The sequence below is a fragment of the Rattus norvegicus genome, chromosome 10 (assembly GCF_036323735.1).
Source record: "Rattus norvegicus strain BN/NHsdMcwi chromosome 10, GRCr8, whole genome shotgun sequence".
NCBI lineage: Eukaryota > Metazoa > Chordata > Mammalia > Rodentia > Muridae > Rattus > Rattus norvegicus.
Window position 1 is genome coordinate 62,159,187 of NC_086028.1, and position 20,757 is coordinate 62,179,943.

The following is a 20,757-nucleotide window of genomic DNA, read 5'->3' on the forward strand; positions in this document are numbered from 1 at the left end:
AGTTTACCGAGCAGACCACCATCACCTTGCATGTGGTTGATTCTCTTTATTTTTCTGTCTTATCACTATTAGTCTAAAGGGCTCTCACCAGAGGCTACTGATAGACTTGCCCAACTGGAACTTTCTGCCAGTTAGTTACATCTTCAAAACTGTGACCATGATGTCTGGGAGAACAGTCTAGAGACCATTTATTTGGCCTCATAATTTCAAGTTCACTCAATTCAGGGCCACGTGTTTGGACAGAACATCAGGGTGGTGGGAATGGCAGTTCAGGAGGTTCTTTGCCTTGTGGTCATCAGAAAGTATTGATAGGGAATATAAGAGGGTGCTCGGGTAAGATACAGTCCTGAAAGGCATTACCTCAGTGACTTACCTCCAATTTCTTTTTTCTTTTTTTTTTTTTTTTTTTTTTTGAGCTGGGGACCGAACCCAGGGCTTTGCGCTTCCTAGGTAAGCGCTCTACCACTGAGCTAAATCCCCAGCCCCTTACCTCCAATTTCTTACCACCTTCTAATAATGTGCACCCAACCAACGAACAGAAGCTGATGACCCCTTTGGTTGAATTAGGGAAAAGCTGGAGGAAGCTAAGGAGGAGGGTAACCCTGTAGGAGGACCAGCAGTCTCAATTAACCTGGACCCCTGAGATCTCTCAGACACTGGATCACCAACCAGGCAGCATCCACCAGCTGAGATGAGGCCTCCAACACATATACAGCAGAGGACTCCCAGCTCTGGGTTCAGTCAGAGAAGATGCACCTAACTCTCAAGAGACTGGAGGCCACAGGAAGTTTAGAGGTCTGGTAGGGTGAGTTGGGTGAGTGGGGTGGGTGGGGTGGAGTCATCCTTGTGGAGATGGGGGGAGGGGGAAGAAGTGGGGGGTGTCAGAGAGGAAGTATGGGATGTGGAACCCTCGGGGGGTGGGGTGGACTGGGAGGGGAATAAAATCTGGAGTGTAAAAATAAAACAAGTTACTTTTACATCCAATAATGTTGTTGTTGTTGTTGTTGATGATGATGATGATGATGATGGTGATGATGATGTCATCAAATTATAGCTCTATTCATTAGGCTGGAGCTCTCCTAATCTAATCATTCCTGGAAATGCCTTCCAGACACACCCAAAAGAATGCTTTCCAAGTCTCCTAGGTATTTCTCAATCTAAGCAGGTTATAATTGAGATTATCCATTGGAGTCTCCAAAACCATGAGGTAAATAGGTCACTTCCCCGTGTTAAGCTTTGAGCATCGTGTAATAGCCGTCCATCACAGGATAACAACAACTCCATTCATGGTGTTGTGTGACAGAGCTCTAGAATTTCTTCATCTTGTAAAACTGAAACCCTATGCCCAGCGAACAGTTCTCTTTTTCCTTCTCTTCAATTTCAGCTTCCTCATGAATTCTACTTCTTTATGACTGGCTTCTTTCATTTAGCATTACTGATAACAATACAATGGCCACTGTGTATCAGAGATTAAACTACAATTATTATAAAAATAGAAATTAAAAAATATGACTAGCCAAAGTTTAGCCTTGTTGAAGAAGCAAAAGAGAAAATACACAAAAAAGACAGCAATATTACTATGAATTCATCTTTTTTGCACAATTTTATTATAAATATGGCCAATCCACACTTCAATCATGCATGCCAAAGAGCAGTGAAACAGACTAACAATATAATAACAGCACTGTAAAAATAACCAAGCTTGGGCTCTAGCATTCTTTATTTGTTTATTTTTATGTCAGTAGCAATTTAGGAAAAGTTAACTAAAGAAAGCAAAAGGATCAAGTTTATGTAACATCATAGAGAGTTACCTAATCTGGTTTTCAGATGTAACTTTTATAGGTCTATAAGTAGCCAGCTCTAAGCAATGGCACAAGTACATCCTCATGGTAGTTAGCAGGAGAGTGCAGGAGTCTTTTAACAATAAGATCTGGGGGCTACAGAGATCGCTCAGTGGTTAAGGGGAGCACACATTGCTCTTCAGTGGTCCTGGGTTCAGTTCCCAGCTCACTGAGTTATAACCCCAGTTCCAGAGAATCTGACACCCCGTTCTGGCCTCCACAGGCACTTCACCCCGGGACGTACATCCATGGTGGTAAAACATGCACACACATAAAATAAAGATAAAGAAAATCCTATTTTATAAAAGGTTTCAAAGCACATCTTATTAGTCTCTAGTCCCATAGATCACACACAAATATTGATTATTTAACAAATAACTATATGAACAGTGCAAAACAATCAAAAAGTCAGATTCTTGGAGATGAGCTTCTCTCTAGGCTGAGGCAATACTTCAGTGAACAGAAAATCTAAGCATAACACTAGTGTTAGCTTCAGAGTGCAGAACCTAGTGAAATACAGACTGTCAAAATCGTGACATGTATGTCTCAAGTTTCCTTTGACAATCTATATTTAAGTTAAACACAAAACCATATATAATGACATTGGAAATTTAAAAAAAAGACAACTTTAAAATAGTGTTTTGGGGCTGAGTGTAGTGGCACAACCTTTAATCCCAGCCCTCAGGAGGCAGAAAGGCAGGTAAATCTCTGGATTCCAGGCCAGCCTGGTCTACAGGGTGAGACCCTATCTTAATAAAGCAAACAGCAGTACTCCTCGGGGGTTAGTGAAGACCTCAGTGTAGAAGCACATGCAGCACTGGGTTCAGACACCAACATCACACCAAAAAACATAAGTAAAAGCATCTTTACCATAATCAGAAATTGTGACACAAAAAGATTAACAATAAAAGTTGTAGGATTAAATATGATAAAATGTATGACACATACCATCATCATAAAACTCACTATGGGAAACAGATACAGCATTTTTCCAATTTAATTTATAAATATTAAATATGTTAAGTGAGATCACACAAGCTCAGGAAGAAGTAAGCCTAGTGTTCTTCTGAAGGTATTTACCCAGAAGGCATAAAAGCTTTACCATATAGCATATCAAATAAATTCTTTAATCTATATAGAATTTAATGTAAAAATTAAATCATAAACAGAACATCTTTCTTATTTTGTTATCAAAATGTGAAATCATTAGAGAACAATAGATTTACCTTCCTAAAACCTATAAAATATCTTTAAAAATGCTAGCATAAAAATTATAATTGTATAGCTATAGTATAGTGTGCCTATCCATGTGATAGATATTCCAATTTTGGTTTTTTGTATATATGCAGTTATTTTTTAAAAGTTATACATACATCTTATATTATGCCTTCTAGGTAAATATCTTCAAATGGCATGAACACTTCATAAAGTAATTTTACATTTAACGTTGTAAAAAGTCTGATTTCTAAAGTGTCTGTACCATTTTCACAATCTTACCAGCAATGGTGGACAGTCAATAGCTCTACATTACCTGGGTACGCTCTTCAGAACCTGGCCAATTGTAAATGTCTTGGCATTCTAAGAGATGTATCTTGGTTTAATCTCTGAGGTTTAATTTGTAATATAATTAGTGCTCCACATTGCATATCCCTTCCTAAGAAGAGACACCTTTAATGCATATATTTACCACTGTATTGGGAAACTTGTGAAGACAGAGACTTGGAAATGTTGCGAATGTGAGGATGTTTACAAGGGTCTTAAAAGCTTATCTATCAGGTCCTGGCTCCTGAACTACACTCCGGGATTGCACATCTGCCCTGAGACAGCACACTCAAACCACTAAGAACTCAAGCACAGAAGAGTTCCAAGACTGGCTTAAGAGATACAGAGGACGGGGTTGGGGATTTAGCTCAGTGGTAGAGCGCTTGCCTAGCAAGCACAAGGCCCTGGGTTCGGTCCCCAGCTCCGAAAAAAAGAAAAGAAAAGAAAAAAAAAAAGATACAGAGGACAGACCTCAACAGCACACAACCTTGCAAACTGAACTGACAGGAATCACACCCCACCTGAGGCGAGTCTGAACTTATAGTTGAATCTAATTAGGTCATTTCCTGCTAGAACAAGCAAACAAAAAATTTATCATAAAAAAAAAACAAGATTTAAACAAGGAAGAGAAGGAGGAAAGAAAGGAGAGAAGGAAGGAGGGAGGGAGTTTTATGGACAGTATGAAGAGGCTTAATTAAACAGTGTTGCTGCAGGAGCATCAGGTGAGAGAAACTACCATGCTGTGGCAAATACTTCACAAATTTGGCAATGGTCAAAAAATAAAATCTAGTCCTAAATTTCTAAAGACAAAAACCAAATTAAAAATGTCCTGAAAGCAGACAGAGAGCAACAATGCAGGGAGAGCTCTGGAGTGTGCAGGGGAGACCTTTTAAATGCCTACTACAGCCTCTCAGCAGAAACAGGCTGTCAGGAGGCTCAAGCAAGTGTTTTAAAGAGCTAAACATGATGGAACAAAGCACCACCACCACCTCACAGCCCATACCCTGGGAGCACCACCACCACCTCACAGCCCATAGCCTGGGAGCACCACCACCACCTCACAGCCCATACCCTGGGAGCACCACCACCACCTCACAGCCCATAGCCTGGGAGCACCACCACCACCTCACAGCCCATAGCCTGGGAGCACCACCACCACCTCACAGCCCATACCCTGGGAGCACCACCACCACCTCACAACCTATAACCTGGAGTTTTACAACCAATAAAAAATATCCTGCAGGATGTAAGACAAAACAGGCATCCAATAAGAGAGAACCAGAGAATCTACTGCAAACAGACTGAACTTAATATAAATTAACACAGAAATTTCCTCAGGTAAAAGAGAAATAACGCCCAGATATAAAGAACAAATGAAAAGCAGCAGATGTAACTATCTGGGAACTGTATAAAACTACTTTTAGCCTGCTGAGTGGCAGATGCTATCTGTAATCCAAGCACTCAGAAGGCAGAGGCAGAAGGGTCTCGAATTTGAAGCTGGCTGGGGCCATAGAGTAAGACGCTGTCAATAAAAACCAAGGGCAAGGACAGTCGTTCTGTGGTAGAACACTTGCTCAGGTCACACGAGGCCCTGAGTTCAGTCCCCAGCAGACATATACACACACAAAGAAACTAGTTTACTTTCTCACCAATCAGAAAGCCGAGACAGGAGGATCATAAACTTAAAGCCAGCCTGTGCTACATAAAACAGCTTACCTCAAAATATAACTTTACCCCCAAGCTCCTAAAACCAGGGGTATAACAGGAGAACTAATTAAAATTGTTTTAAAATCCAGACCCACTAACGACTATATATATTCAATGAAAATGTTACAAGCAAAACAGAACAAAACAACAGTGACAGCTGTTGGTTATGGAGTAGATCAACTAAAAGAAATTGTTGGGGTTGGGGATTTAGCTCAGTGGTAGAGCACTTGCCTAGCAAGCGCAAGGCCCTGGGTTCAGTCCCCAGCTCTGGAAGAAAAAAAAAAAAAGAAAGAAATTGTCCAAAGGAATTAACATGCAGTGCTGGAGATCAGGTCATATCATTTAGTGGCAGATAAGTTAAAAGTAAGAACAAAACCAAAAAAGTTGGAAAAACAGATGCTACATGAACACATTTAAAGAGGGATGAAGGGCTTGGGACGTTAGGTCACTGTAGAATGCTTGCCTAGTAAGGTCTGCGGGTGAATTCCTAACTCCACAAGGATGAACACAAGGAGAGAGAAGAGGTGGGGGGAGGGAGGAGGGGAGGAAGACAGGAGAAAGAACACATTAAGAAAAGCCATGAAGGGGGTTGGGGATTTAGCTCAGTGGTAGAGCGCTTGCCTAGGAAGCGCAAGGCCCTGGGTTCGGTCCCCAGCTCGGGGGGGGGGGGGGGGGGGGAGCCATGAAGTCAGATATAGCACCAGAGGAATAAAGAGATGATAAAGGGTCACTCCACCAAGACAATCTACCCTAAGTGTGTGAGTATCGAAAACAGGACTTCAAATACAGGAGACAAGAACTGGTAACACTAAGGAGATAAATCCCTAAACCCATTTCAACATTCTTCAGTAATCATGGAACAAGGGGTCAGGGTCAGCAGAGGATAGGGAATCCATAGTGCTACAACTGACTAGGTGTAAGGGCTGTGTATACTGTCCCCACCCATCAGCAGCAGAGTACACATGCTCTCCAAGCACACACAAACATTCACCAGACACACCACATCCTGGTCATGAAACAAACAGGTTTAAAGGAGGGAAATCCTGCCCAGTTTGCTCCCTGGCCCTGGGGGAAGTGATCTAACAAGGTATTTTTTTCTTGATAAAACCTCATAAGAGGAAACGTACATTTTCTTCAGAACTACCTTCAGAAGGTAATTCCCGTACTGCATTACTTCCCTTAATCTACATTTTTCTTAGAACAGAAAACAAACTTACTCACAGGGCCAAACAACAAAAAAGCGCTATTCTACCTTTAGAAAATCAAAAAGTCTTTAGTCACCAGCTTCAATTCATAATTTAGAAATTTCTTCTAAAATTACCTAAAACCTGAAAACAAGTAGAGATACTGACTTACAAATAATTTAAGAATGTTTTGTGAGATGCCACAAATGCACATCAGTTGACATTTTTGTTAAATTTAGCATGTTTTTCTGACACTGTATGTCAAAGACCTCAAGTATAAGAAACATAAGCAGTTGGCTTGGCTCTGTTGTTTTGATTTTTTTCCAACAACACAGGACCTCTCTGCACAAAGCTAACCTTCACTGTAACAGGGAGTAGCCACTGACCCGTGAACAGATCTGATACATCGCCAGCAGCCACTGCCAAATTCAGTCAGGACATTTACCTATTTTTTTTAAGGCTAGTATATACTTTGACTCAACATAAAAGAGGAATGTCAGACTTCACAATAACAACTGCATAAGGGCAAAGAAAATTTTAATTTTGGGGAGTAAAATATTCAGCTATCGGCATACCTCAAGGCAATAAAAACATCTTTTTTTTTTTCTTTTTTTTCGGAGCTAGGGACCGAACCCAGAGCCTTGTGCTTGCTAGGCAAGCACTTTACCACTGAGCTAAATCCCCAACCCCAATAAAAACATCTTAATAGTTAAAAGGATCTCCTATTTGTCTTATTTATAATTATAATAAGCCTCTATGAATGCTTAATCTCCTAGAGGGCTATCCCAGCCAATGATCTTCAACTTATTCACATTAAATTGGAAAAGTGTGCAGCAATGCATAAATTATTGATTTCTGTGGTGCTAAGGGCCTTAAAGATACTAGGCACGCACTGTGCTGCCCAGCAGTCCTCCCAACTTCCCTCACAAATGTTAAGTTGGTATCCAAATGTTTTACATTTGAGTAGTTGTAAGCAAAATAATATCCTGCATAACAAAAATTTAAATAAAATTTCAACATTACTTTAAACATATTCAAATAAATGAAAATGGCCTAGAAATTTGATTTTTAGAATCTTATTTTTCTTTCACTTTAAAAGCTTATGTGCCTGGATATTTTTGCCTTCATGTATGTCTATGTACCCTGTGTGTACTGTGCCCATATAGAGAAGAGATCTTCTGGAACTAGAGTTACAGATGGTTGTGAGCCACCAAAGGGAATCAAACCCAGGTCCTCAGGAAGAGAAGCCAGTGCTCTTAACCTCTGAGCCATCTCTCCAGCCTCCAAAGTAACTATTAGAACCTGTCCAGTGCTATAACAAATCGTAATCAATGCCAGCATTAATTGCTATAGGTAGCTAATGGTTCTCTGATCAAATGGTCTACTCAGACTCTGTCTTACAACTCATCTTCACTTGCTTTAATACTCAATTCGCCTCTATAACAGAGCAAGTCCCTGTTGATGGTTTTAGCAGAGAATGGCTTTAAAGAGGAGAGAGACTTTAAAACACTCCATTTTTCATTGAAAAACACTAGCCCTTTACTCTTCGCTCTGAAACAGAAGCTTCCACATTAAAACAGCAACTATCAAGCAGGCCACTTGAAGAGGAAGGCAAGTCTCTAAGTTCAACACCAGCCTAGTCTACAAAGTGACTTCCAGGACAGCCAGGACTACAAACAGAAACTCTGACCAGCCAGCCAACCAGTCAGTCAGCCAACCAACCAGCCAAACAAACAAAAATCAAACCCAATGGCAACTAAAAACCCCAGCAACTTTCCCCCTCTTTTGATGCTCAGGTAACGCCCCAGAAACTATACTTGTTTCATTCGTGCTCTTGTTACTCCCTGACAGTACCTGTCACATGACAGTTAAGTCAAGTGCTGTAAGAGTAACAGCAACTGATAAAATAAAGCAAGCATAACAATGTACTATAGTGAAAGTCATGAGAATGTGCTACTGTCTTACAGGAATATATTAGTTTCTCTTGCGTGGAGGTGAGGTGAGCATTGCTTGAACTGGAACACATAATATTTGAAAAACCAAGTGGAAACCAGAGACTATTGGGCAGGGAGCATACACAGTGTGGATATTCTCATCAAAGGAATGAGTCATGTCCCAGGCAAGATACAAGCAGAGTGATGTAAGATTCCATTGTGCTGCTCAGATCAGTGCATAATTTAAGGCTTATCAATCACTTATGGCTGGAATTTTCCATTTAAGACTTTCAGACTATGACTGATGGCTGGTAACTGAAGCTTAAGAAAGCCTAACTTCAGATAAGGGCAGACTTCTCGGACTTTCAAAAGGTAGTAAGAAATTTTCACAACTTCAATTTCTGTATGTACGATAAATGATAACTCTGCATTTTAAGATACTTTTAAAAGTTAATAAATACAACGTTCATTAAAAGTTTAAGGAGAAACACTGAACCAAATAAGTGAAAGGTGGACAGGGTTTCTCTTTGTAGTCCTGGCTGCCCTGGAAGTAGTCGCTTTGTAGATTAGGCTGGCCTTGAACTTAAGAGACTTGCCTGACTCTCCAAGTGTGCTTTTAAAAAGTGCTCCAGGGCTGGAGAGATGGCTCAGTGGTTAAGAACACCCGACTGTTCTTCCAGAGGTCATGAGTTCAATTCCCAGCAACCGCATGGTGGCTCACAACCATCTGTGAAGAGATCCGATGCCCTCTTCTGGTGTATCTGAAGACAGCTACAGTGTACTTATATATAATAAATAAAATAAATCTTTTAAAAAAAAAAAAAGTGCTCCAACTTTAAATCTTTAAATTCAAGTTGTTTAATTCCTATCTGAAGTTGGTATTTGCACTTGAGTAACTTCTGTGAGCATCCACTTCCTTCACCACTCCCATTAGATATATATTTGCTAATGATATGATTCTACAGAACTAATCTGATTACACAGTCCTGCCCGGTCTCGGTTCCCACTTGGTCAACACTCTCTCCCATCTCTGAATTGTATTCTTCCTCATAAAAGTGTTCCTGATCATCTGAATTACAGAGAAAAGGGTCATGGACTGAAAACATCTAATTCGTAAACACGAGCTCTGAAAGCCTGAGGGATGACTCCTCGTCAGCATACTTGGCGCTCTCTTGGTGAGCCCATCATCACCTTACAAAGTACACAAGTGAGCTGATCCTGAAGGTCACTCTGTACTAGGGTGGATCATGGCTCACAGAAGCAAACTCGTGACTCAAGAAGAAGCAAGTGTTCTGTTTGAATATGATTTTAAATCTTTTTTCCCCTTTTACATTAGATAGCACTCAAATTTAAAAGGAGAAAGAAAGAGGAAGAGAGCTTCAACCAGGTCTTTAACGTACAGGATGAGGTAAGACCAAAGGCAATTTCTAACACCAATTTCACTATCAGTCATACTTGTGAAATGTGAACAGGCTGACGCTTGGTGCTTGAATTGTCAGCATTCCTTCATGAAACCCTGGTGCAAAATGCTACAAACATTTTTGCTTTGGAGGTGAAAAAAATCACCCATCTGTCCAACTATGTTCTAGCTGGATTTCGACTCTAAGCAATTAAATTATGCCAGAAAACCATATCGAGCTGTGGACAGACATATGCCCATCACATGTCTTACAACCCTTAGCCTCTCTTCATTTCCATCCGCTGAGGCTCTGGAAGTTGTTTCTTAACAGCTCCTTGGTACTTGTGACAGGAAGATTAAGTACTGCCTCGGCTGTCACTCCTCTCCCACAGCAAGGTCGGGCCTAGACGGATCTCCTGTCGGTTCTCCTTGACACTTCACCAGTACTAGTCCTGTGATTCATCTTGCACAATTTTTATTTTTATTTTTTAGTTATTTTTCTCTTATATATTACATACTACTACAGCTCTTCACAGCTTTTCCACCCCCTTCAGCCCCCCCCCCCCCAATCCACACCTCTCCTGTTTCCCTTCAGAAAAGGGCAGGCCTCTGGGATATCAACCAAACATGGCATATCAAGTTGCAGTAAGACTACACACATTAAGGCTAGCGGAGGCAACCAGTAGGAGAAAAAGGATCCCAAAGCAGGCAAAAGAGTCAAAGACAGCCCTGCTCCCACTGTTGGATGTGTCACAGGAAGACCAAGCCACACACTATAACACATATGCAGATGACCTAGCTCAGACACATGCAGGCTCCCTGACTTTCTGGCACAATTTCTTTCTTTCTTTCTTTCTTTCTTTCTTTCTTTCTTTCTTTCTTTCTTTTTTTTTTTTTTTTTTTTTTTTGGAGCTGGGGACCGAACCCAGAGCCTTAGTGCTCTACTGCTGAGCTAAATCCCCAACCCCAAATATTTTCTAACTTCACTCAGAAATAATTTTTTAAAGATTTTTTTTAATTATTTAATGTATATGCGTGCACTGTAGCTATCTTCAGACACACCAGAAGAGGGCATCAGTCCCACTATAGATGGTTGTGAGCCACCATGTGGTTGCTGGGAATTGAACTCAAGTCCTATGGAAGAGCAGTCAGTGCTCTTAACCTCTGAGCCATCTCTCCAGTCCTGGCACAATTTCTTACACTTCTCATCTTCCCTTTCATTCCCATGTATTCCTGTGGAGAAAGCCTTGATCAAGAGATCACATTCCAGATAACGACGAACACTCTCCCTAGGTTAAAGGTAATCTGAAATGAGCAGTGCTGCCCAGTCCAACACGAGTGGATTCATGATTTCCAAGAAGAGGATGCTCTGGGTGAAGGCAGGAGAGTGACTTACTAGGGGGCTTCCTAGAGGCACAGTGACCTGTAAAGGTCCATATTTGCCGGCAAAGGACAGTCCAGCGCACAGGAGAGGCAGAGTGAGGCTCAGAGGTTGGATCACACTCTGTTGCAGTTCAGACCTGATCCTATGAAATGTGAAATCAGCAGGCACAGCAGGCATAGAAGAACCTTTCAGATTTCCTCCATGTGCTTTGTTTTTCTGCACAGCTTTAAATACAAATTCACACTTGTAAGGCCCAGTGGCATCCTTCCTAAGCCTGACATAGTAAACAGACTTCAGGAAACAAGCCACGAAGCAGTGCTCTGCACACGTTCTTCAGGTCAGACTGGTTTGTTTCTGTTGTTCAGATCCTCTAGTCTGCATGACTGAATGGTTACTGAGAGAAACTAAACTCCTTATGAACCTTAAGGACCCATCTTTTATTAATAGAAAATACTGTGGCTTATTTTTTCAATTACGCACTGCATATTTATTTCTTTGTTTTAGATTCCAGTGTTCTTGTATATATCCAATTTAATGACATAGAAGACTTCAAGCCAGTGCTCTTCAGTATTTAGTGCACTTGAGTGCTGCTCAGAGTAATGGCCACTTGGAGAAGAATGGCCACGTGATCAAAGGAGTTCACGCTTACACAAACTTGCTCTGGGAATATGATGTGTTATCTCTGCTCACATTTCCTAACTGATGAAGTATAAAAAGAGAGGGAAGGAGGCTCAATAAATCAACACAATGTTTCCTTCTTCCGAAGGAAGGGGAAAAATCATACTGCCAGTTTGAAAAGGCCCATGTTAGCAAAGACTTAAAAAACAGAGGGAGGCCCCATAAAAATAAAGCATTACAGCAGTACAGCAGCCGTCCCAACCAGCAACAGTATGCAGACATGTGAGCAGCACATGAGGCTGGGACAGTATTCCTGAGTAATTTCCTGTCTCAATAATCATTCAAGTTATAAGAGAAACAACCCAAGGTAAGTTGTAGCTCAGTCCTCCCCATAAATGACTGAGGTATATAAGCAAGCCAAGACAAAAGAGCAAAGTTGTCATGTGCAAATTGTAGGGGTGTTTGTGCCTACTAGAGAAAAATCGAAGCGATTCAGTTCAATGGCAGCAGTGATCAAGAGTAGGGGTGTTCCAAGCTGGAGGCCACTGCCCATTACTGCGTTGTAAGAGACATTAGTGGGTTTAGACACACTTTAAAAATAAATGATGGGGGCTGCTGGACCCAGGCTCTTGGATGTGTCCTCACTCAGTGATCTCTTCCAGGCTCCTGACCTTCGCCTGCGGGACCCAGGAGCACAATGAATGGGCTTTGCGGACACTTGCTGGCTGCCTACGCTCAAAGGAAGGGTGAGGTCTGAAGGCTGACCAGGGGCCCCATCCCCTTACCTAGATGTGAACTAACCTAGGACCCAGACTAAGGTGGAGTTCCTACAAGTGACCAGAATGTCGCGTGATCATCTCATTGTCTAACAAGCCCTTTGTCCTCTGTGCTGGGAAGGGCTTAGCTGCTTCTCAAACTGACAAGTTGGACAGCTTTTTACTGCCTTGTTGCCAGCTATCTGAGTGTGAGAGGACGCAAGCCGTGGGTACTGGCTGTCCCACATCAGCGTCAGCTAGGCATGGTGGGTGGCAGCCCAGACTGAACCAGAGCCTCACTTGGCTTGGACATGAGTATTAGCCAATGTAATAAAAGCCTACCTTGCCTTAAAAAAAAAAAAAAAAAAAAAAAAAAAAAGATGGCAAGTTCGTTATCAGATGTTCGCAGTGATGGGGATAGAGCCAAGGGCCTGCCCTGTGCTCAGTAAGTGCCTGCCACTGAGCCAGATCCCTAGTCTCATGAAGTTTTAAAAAAAGTTTTTAACATATATACACACTGATGAAATGTAAAGGGACTGGTGAGATGACACTCAGTGGCAAGCAGTGCATGTCAGCCTTTGTAGAGGAGTCCGTTTGGTGGCCGGCACCCATGCCAGGCAGCTCACAACCAGGAGCTCCAGCAAAGGGCATTAGACACTCTCTCCCGGCCTCCACAGATAGCGGCACTCATGTGCACAGGCACGTATGTATATACACATAATTTTAAAAATGTAAAGGTATTTCACATTATAGGATACTAGAGAAATTTAAAACAAAAACAAAAACACTATGACCTACCATAAGGCAAACTTATTTTATTACAATAGGAGCAAATGTAGGAAGAATATTTTTAGGAATTTTGAGTCCAACGTTCAGGTGTCTAATATTGTAAACTATGTAAACCATTCTACAAGAATAACAAGAATTTGTTTATTCAAGTATTCGCAAAAGATGCGCTTTTTGCCTCCTATATACAAGGCATGATTAAAGTCAAAGAAAGAGAATACCAAATAAAATCGAAACCCTGCCCTAGGGAAGTAGGAGCTTTGCAGAGATGAGTAGTCACAGTGCCTGATGCGAAGTAAGTGCTTAAAATAGTTCTCGGCCGAGCCTCAGAGTCCTATGAAGCAGATCATACTGTTTTATTTTATGTATAGGGATCGAGAGTAGAATTATTTGCATGTTGAAGATCAACTAATCGCTCATATCTATAGACACACAGAATTGAAACTCACACCTAAACTGTCAGATGCCAAGGCTCTGCTCTTAGCCTCTATGCCTGTGGCTGAGGAAAGGTGAAATATATCCATGCCCTGTCCTAGATGGTTTCTAGCATTTACACTGAATGGTGACTGGTGACTTGGGTAAAACCATTTCAATTACAGTCTTGGATATATGTATATATATATATATACATATATACATATATATATGTATATATATATATATAGAGAGAGAGATTTTCTTTCTTGTGTGTGTATATGCATTTATGTAACTGTTCATGTGGGGTGGGTGGGGCAGGGAACAGTCTCAAGTTCATTCTCAAGAATATAGTCCACTTTCCAGAAAGGTCTCTCACTGGTCTAGTGGTCACCAATTATCCTAGAATGGTTGGCCAGCAAGCCCCAAGGACCCTCTTCCTCCTCTGCCCTCCGAGTGTCGGGATGGTGAGACACACACCACTACACCTGGCATTTTTACATAAACTCAGGTGCTTGTGCTATCTCTGCAGTCCTTAAAGACAGAAACTCTTTAAAGGTGACCCAAACTACAGCCCAGTTTCATTCAATATGGTTGGGAATAGACATGTTAAACCATCAGTCAATTTTCACGTCTTAAAACCTGTCAAGATGGCTACTAGGGTGGCTGAGACAGGAAGATCAAGCTCAATTCAAGCCTGGGCAACTTAGTGAGACCCTGTCTCAAAGTAGAATTTAGAGGCTAGAGAAGTGGCTCTCTGGTTAGCATTTGCTGCTCTTGCAAAGGACACAGGTTGAATTCCCAGCACCCACACAGTAGCTTACAACTAAGTCCAGCTCCAGGGGATCCGACTCACTCCTGGCCTCCTCAGGTACCAGGCATGCATGTGGTATACACACATATGTCCAAGCATTCACACACATCAAATAAAAATAAATCTTAAAAGAAATTTAGTCATTAAAGAGGGCTGGGGAGGAAGTATCGCTCAATGGCAGAATGCTGCTAGCATGCACAAAATCCTGGGCTCAGTCTCTAGTACTGTCTCAAAAAACAAGACAGTCAAACAACAAGAACACATGAAAGAGTGGGGGAAAGGTATGCCAATAGCAGAGGACTCAGCCTTGGCAAGCAAGGTGAAGGCAGCAACAGCCACCTCACCCCACTACCACACCATTGACCTGCTATCGGATCCTTTCAAGTAGCAACTGATTCTGCTCTGCTCTTACTGTGCCCCGACTGCCTAAAGCAGAATACAGGACGTGGCAGTCGGTCAGGAACACTTATTAAGTGAATGGCTATATTGTGTAAGTGAATTCATCTCTTAGTCCTTGAATTTTCATAAAGCAAAAAGGACCAAACTAGATCAATATATTCATTTTTAGCTCTAAGACAGCCACACATCTTTCAGCAGGAATTCATAAATACATTGCATAGTATGAGTAAAGGCATTCCAGGACATCCGGCCTTGAAAATATGCCCAGTCACAGGTTTTACAACATCTCCCTTTGGTCCTGCATGAGAAAAACAAGACGATTTTATCCTGTTCAAGCTACTGGAGCCAGCACGGCTTTCTCTTTAGGAAGCAGTTGCTGTGGCAGGAAGAGAAGCTACTGTAGAGACAACACAGTGCATCTGACTGGTCAGCTCCAACAAGAGGGATGTTGATGCTCCCCCAAACAATGAACAATGGCAGCCACAAAGCTTGGCTTTCTCAGAGGTGGGGAGAAACAGAAACACTTCATATCTGGCTTAAGGGAATAATCTGTGACTATGTAGCAAAGTACACTTCTTTTCTCTGAAAACTGCATGGTTATTTTTCAAACTGTGTTTTAACACATGCATCAAACTGTCAATTAGGAATTATTTTTTAACCTTTTAAGGTTTTTTTAAAACTAAAAAGAGAAGGTAAATTGTCATTCATTCCATTGTCTTATATAATATCTCTAGTTCATATAATAACTTGACCAACTCACAAAACTACTGGCTCACAAAGCTAGACATTACTCAATTTACTTCTGAAAATTGAAACGTAAGAATTACACAGGGAAGTACGACCCTTATCGGTGCTTTTCAAACCACATCTAACTTTAACGAGGGAAGAGGCTAGCTGCTAAATATTTCAGCCTTGTTGTAGATGTTTGTAACACAAACTATGGATAGAAACTACAGGGCGTCAGGAAATTCTAGAAGATGTTCAGTCCTCTAACTTGGGACTCATTTTCAGTATATGCAGCTAGACATAAAAACATCAAAAAGTGATTAGCCAGGCATGATAGCACCTGCCTTTGATCCCAGCACTTGGGAGGCAGAGTCAGGAGAATCTGGGTTTGAGGTCAGCCTAGTCCACACAGAGTTACATGGTGAGACCCTGTCTTAAAAAACACACACACAACAACAACAAAAAGCTCAAAGGCATAAGGTGAATCAACAGATACGTCACAAGATGTTCTATAACGAGATTGCCAGCAGAAAAGTAAAGAACACCCCAGCATCTCATCATGGGCTCCAATGACATTCCTTTAAATTCAAGTGCTCCTTCTGCTTAAGTTTTGAGGATTTTTTTAAGGTGGGCTAGCTGTGTAGCTCAGGCTGGCCTTAAACTTGAGATCCTGCCACCTTGGTATTCTGAGTGCTGGGGTTACATGTGTGCCACCATGCTAGCTTCTTTCTGCATATTGTTTGTGTGTGGGTGATGTATGCCCCTATATGTGTGAAGAGAGGGTATACACACCCAGGTACGTGCATGAGGAGGCCAGGGGAAGATGTCAAATATCTTCCTCTCTCAAGCTCCACAGTGGGTTTTCCTCTCTCAAGCTCCACAGTGGGTTTCTCACTGAACCTGGCGATTACCTTTTTAGTTAAGTTTCCAGGATCTTCCATCTGACAAGGCTAGGGTCACAGGCACACATGCTACACAGGGCTATTATGTAGGTGCTGGGGATTTGAACTCGTGTCTTCTTGCTTTCAAAACTAGTGTTCTTACTTACTGAGCCATCTTCCTAGACCCATTTCTGCACTGTGCTTTATTATTCTGGAAATTTAAAATGGTAGGTACTTTCATGATTTTTACTTTATTATTTACCTTTCATAAGTACAGATATCTGTACACCATGAGTACCTGTTGTACTTGTAGGCCAGAAGAGGGCTACAGAACCCCTGGAACTGGAGTTACAATCAGTTCAGGCAGCTGTGGACAGATGTGAGCTGTCGTGTGGAGACAAAGAATCGAACCTCTGGGAGAGCAGCTAGTGCTCTTACCTGATGAGCCATTTCTCCAGCCCCATTTTCATGACTTTTAAAAGGAAGGCAAACAGTTCAGGCTTGTTTGTAACTTTCAGAGAGAGAGTGTATGGTGTACATCCATGTAGGCACATGCGTTTGGAGACGGCCATGCATACAGCTACACTTGACTGTGGGTGTGCATGCAAATGTGTGGAGACCAGGTGACATCAGCTGTCTTCCTTCACTGGCAGGTTTATTTACTGGGCAAGGCCTCCTGCAGAACTCAATCCAGCTAGCCCAGCTAGCCCAGGGGATCCCCATCGCTGTGTCTGGAACTCTGGGACTACAGATGGGACACGGACCCTTCTGTAGGGTTTTGTGGGGTTTGGAGATTTGTTCCACAAGCATTTTATCTACCTATCCATCTACCCAGACCTTAATAATATGTTAAAATAGTATCCTATGAAAACTTGGAACCCTTATATATTTCTGCTAGGAAAATAAGTGTTATGACCACTATGGAAAAGAGTTTGATGTCCCCTTAAAAGCTAAACACAAAACTAATACAAAACTAATCATGACTCTCCTAGCCATATATACCAAGAACTGAGAATGAGGACTCAGACACTTACTCGTGCAACAGTGTTCACTGTGGCATTACTCAATGGTGAAATAGAAATGACTCAGTGCCATCAACGGAGAGTGAATAGACAAACTTATTATACATTCGTGCATACATGATATATATTTTATAGAGAGAGAATATTATTTAACTGCACAAAGGAATGATGCTCTTATATATGACACAGAATGGATGAATCCTGAGAACACAATGGTAAGTGAAACACACTAGACACAAAAGTACAAATATTTTATGACTTCAATTACATGAAATATCTAGAATAGGCAAACTCACAGAGGTAGAAAATAGATTAATGGTTTCCTGTATTTAGGGAAAGGGAAATAATAGGAAATACTACCTGATCACTACAGAGTATCTAAGGTGACATAAATGTTCTGAAAGTAGACAGATGGATGTATAGCACTGTGGATGTTCTTACTATCACTGCAGCCTTATGCCTAGAAAATTGGTCAAGCATTGTGGTATAACCCTGTAATCTCGGTACTCAGAACACTGCAGGCAGATACAGAGGCAGGCAGATACATGATACAGAGTTCAGGCTGGAATGGCTGGGCTCATGTGATTCAGGACTTGCCTAGGTTGACCAGGCCCCTGGAGTCTGAGTCCTCAACACCACAAACATTTTCACAACAACAGGTATCCACATGTATGAGCAAGCAAAGAAAACAAAATGGCAAATTGTCTGCTAAATATATTATATATATAACTATATTATATATGTAAATATATTTATATATTATATTTATATATCTATAAACATTTTAAGTATATCATATTATATAAATTGTAATAAATTTATACATTTATATAAAATAAATAATTTTATATAAATTATATTATATATTAAAATATATTTATATAAGATTACAATCTATAAATATATAATATATTTAAATATAATATATAATCTTGTAATTTAATATATCTGTATATTAAATATGTAATATAGAATGTTTATATTATATATTTATATATTCAATATATAATATATAGTATGTTATAGTACATATTATATATTACATGAATTATATTTAAATATAGTTCAATATACTATATATTATATAGCATATTTATGGAGTTTTTTTTTTTCTTTTTTCTTTTCTTCGGAGCTGGGGACCGAACCCAGGGCCTTGCGGTTGCTAGACAAGCGCTTTACCACTGAGCTAAATCCCCAACCCTATGGAGTATTTTTTAATATTTATAGATAATATATCTACATTAAAAAGGAAGCCAGAATTCCATGATCAGTCCACAGATTAAAATACAACAGCAAATATGTCTTATGTAAAAGACAAGACTGGTGGTCACTGTTTCTAGCCCAATAATTTAAGACCTATAACTTAACTTTCTGTGTCTTCTAACATGTGATGTGGTCTATATAATGGTCTTACTGGAAACTGAAGTTGAATTATAATGTAGAAAGCAACAAACCTAAAAATCGGAATGCTCTATAAGACAATAACTTGGACTGTTTTTTCTTTTCATTACAATTACATTTGTGTGTGTAGGGAGGGAGGGAGGTACGTGCATGCAACAGTGCATATGTGGAGATCAGACAGCGACTTTCAGGAGTTACTTCTCTCCTTCCATCATGTGGGTCCTAAGGACCGTTAACTCAGGGTGTTAGGCTTGGTGGCAGGAGCCTTTATCCCCTGGGCCGTGTTGCTGGCTCCTGCCTGGATTCTTACAAGATCAAATACAATGGCTGAGCCTTGACCAGATCCTGGATTTGGAGAAAAAGGAACTACAATTCCTTGGTGACAAGAAGGGAAACCAACTGCAGTGCATGTGAATGGCAGCACTGACTGACTGTTGATCTCTCAGGAACGGGAATGGTGCACGGCAGAAAAAGTCTCTGTGCTTGGAAGCACAAGCACTGAGGAACTTGGGAGATCTGTCACTAACACACTTGTGAATGGTCTGGGGAAAGAATGTGTGTGGGAGCACGTGTAGGTGGGAGAGCAGATGGGGTGAGGGAACAGCGGGTGAATTCAAATGGAGAGAGCACACATTTCTGTGGTCGTCTTAAAATGTCGCTGCAGTTTTGGCCCAGACATACAAAGAAATAACCTGTTTAAGAACTGAAGCTCTAGGGGGTTGGGGATTTAGCTCAGTGGTAGAGCGCTTGCCTAGGAAGCGCAAGGCCCTGGGTTCGGTCCCCAGCTCCGGAAAAGGAAAAAAAAAAAAAAAAAAAAAAAAAAAAAAAAGAACTGAAGCTCCACATCTCCTCTTGCATTCAGAACACACATAAGAAAGCTAAACCAGCGAGGGAAATACAAGCGGGCCAGTGCTTTGCGTACCTTCCACATCATACCAGTGCGCACCGTTCGTGATCCCGTCTTTGAAAGTCTCCTCTTCATCTCCTGGACAATGGGGTTCACCAGTTCTCATTATAGGGTGGTTAGAAGCATAAGCTTTCGCCAAGTATCGAAAGACTTCATCATCGGAGGTTTTGCTATAGATTCCAGTGGTCTTATGCTCGGGAGAATCATCAAAAGGATAGCTTGCTACCACTGAGCCACCATGAAGATTTCCAGAAAGCACAAACCTTTGAAAACACAATCAAATTACATATCACCTTTAAAGACAGAGAAAATACCAAGCATTTAAAACACCCACAGGATCTTTCCTAAGTAAACTTGGGTTTTTTCTTCCTTTATTCTTTTTACATTCATTCATTCATTCAGTCCTGAGGATGAACCCAGGGCCTAGGCACATGCTAGACACTGACTCTTATTCTCCAGCTCCACAAATCAAATACCTATCTTGGGGCTAGCAAGATGGCTCAGTGGATACCTGCCACTAAGTCTAGTGCCTGTGATTTAATCCTTAGGACCCACAATAGTAGAAGGGAGAACTGAGTCCCACAAGTTGTTTTCTGACCTACATGCACATTTGGCATGTGTGCTCTCCTACACATATAGATAAATTTAAAAAACTAATTAAAATTTCACAACTAAAGATATAGCTTAGTGGCTGAGTGCTTGCCTAGTATGCATAAGCAATCAATTAATCAATCAGTCAACCAATTAGGCTGCTTTTACATTTCAAGTTAACCACAGGTATTTAGAGGTTTCCTTCATTGAACATGTTGCTGAATAATACAGCATTAACTAATGTTTTAAAAAAGTGTCTTACATGAGGAATTTTAAATTCATTAATTAGATTGGCCTACAGGAACTTGCCAGAATTCAATCTTACTTTTCCTATCTATGAAAGTGACAATTTCATATAGTGTAACCTGGAACTTACGTTCCATAATGTGTCCATTTCATGGAAAAAGTGGCTAATATAATAAATACTGAATACAAGAGGTAAGTTAGTAACA

At 40.9% G+C, this 20,757-nt stretch overlaps 1 protein-coding gene across 1 annotated transcript in view; it reads right to left on the bottom strand.

Moving 5' to 3' along the window:
• Nucleotides 1–20,757, bottom strand: part of Cpd (carboxypeptidase D) — a 63,958-nt gene that overhangs the window by 37,506 nt on the left and 5,695 nt on the right. Inside the window, 1 exon segment of the mRNA NM_012836.2 lies at nt 19,730–19,977. Within this exon segment, the coding sequence (NP_036968.1) occupies nt 19,730–19,977 (248 nt within the window).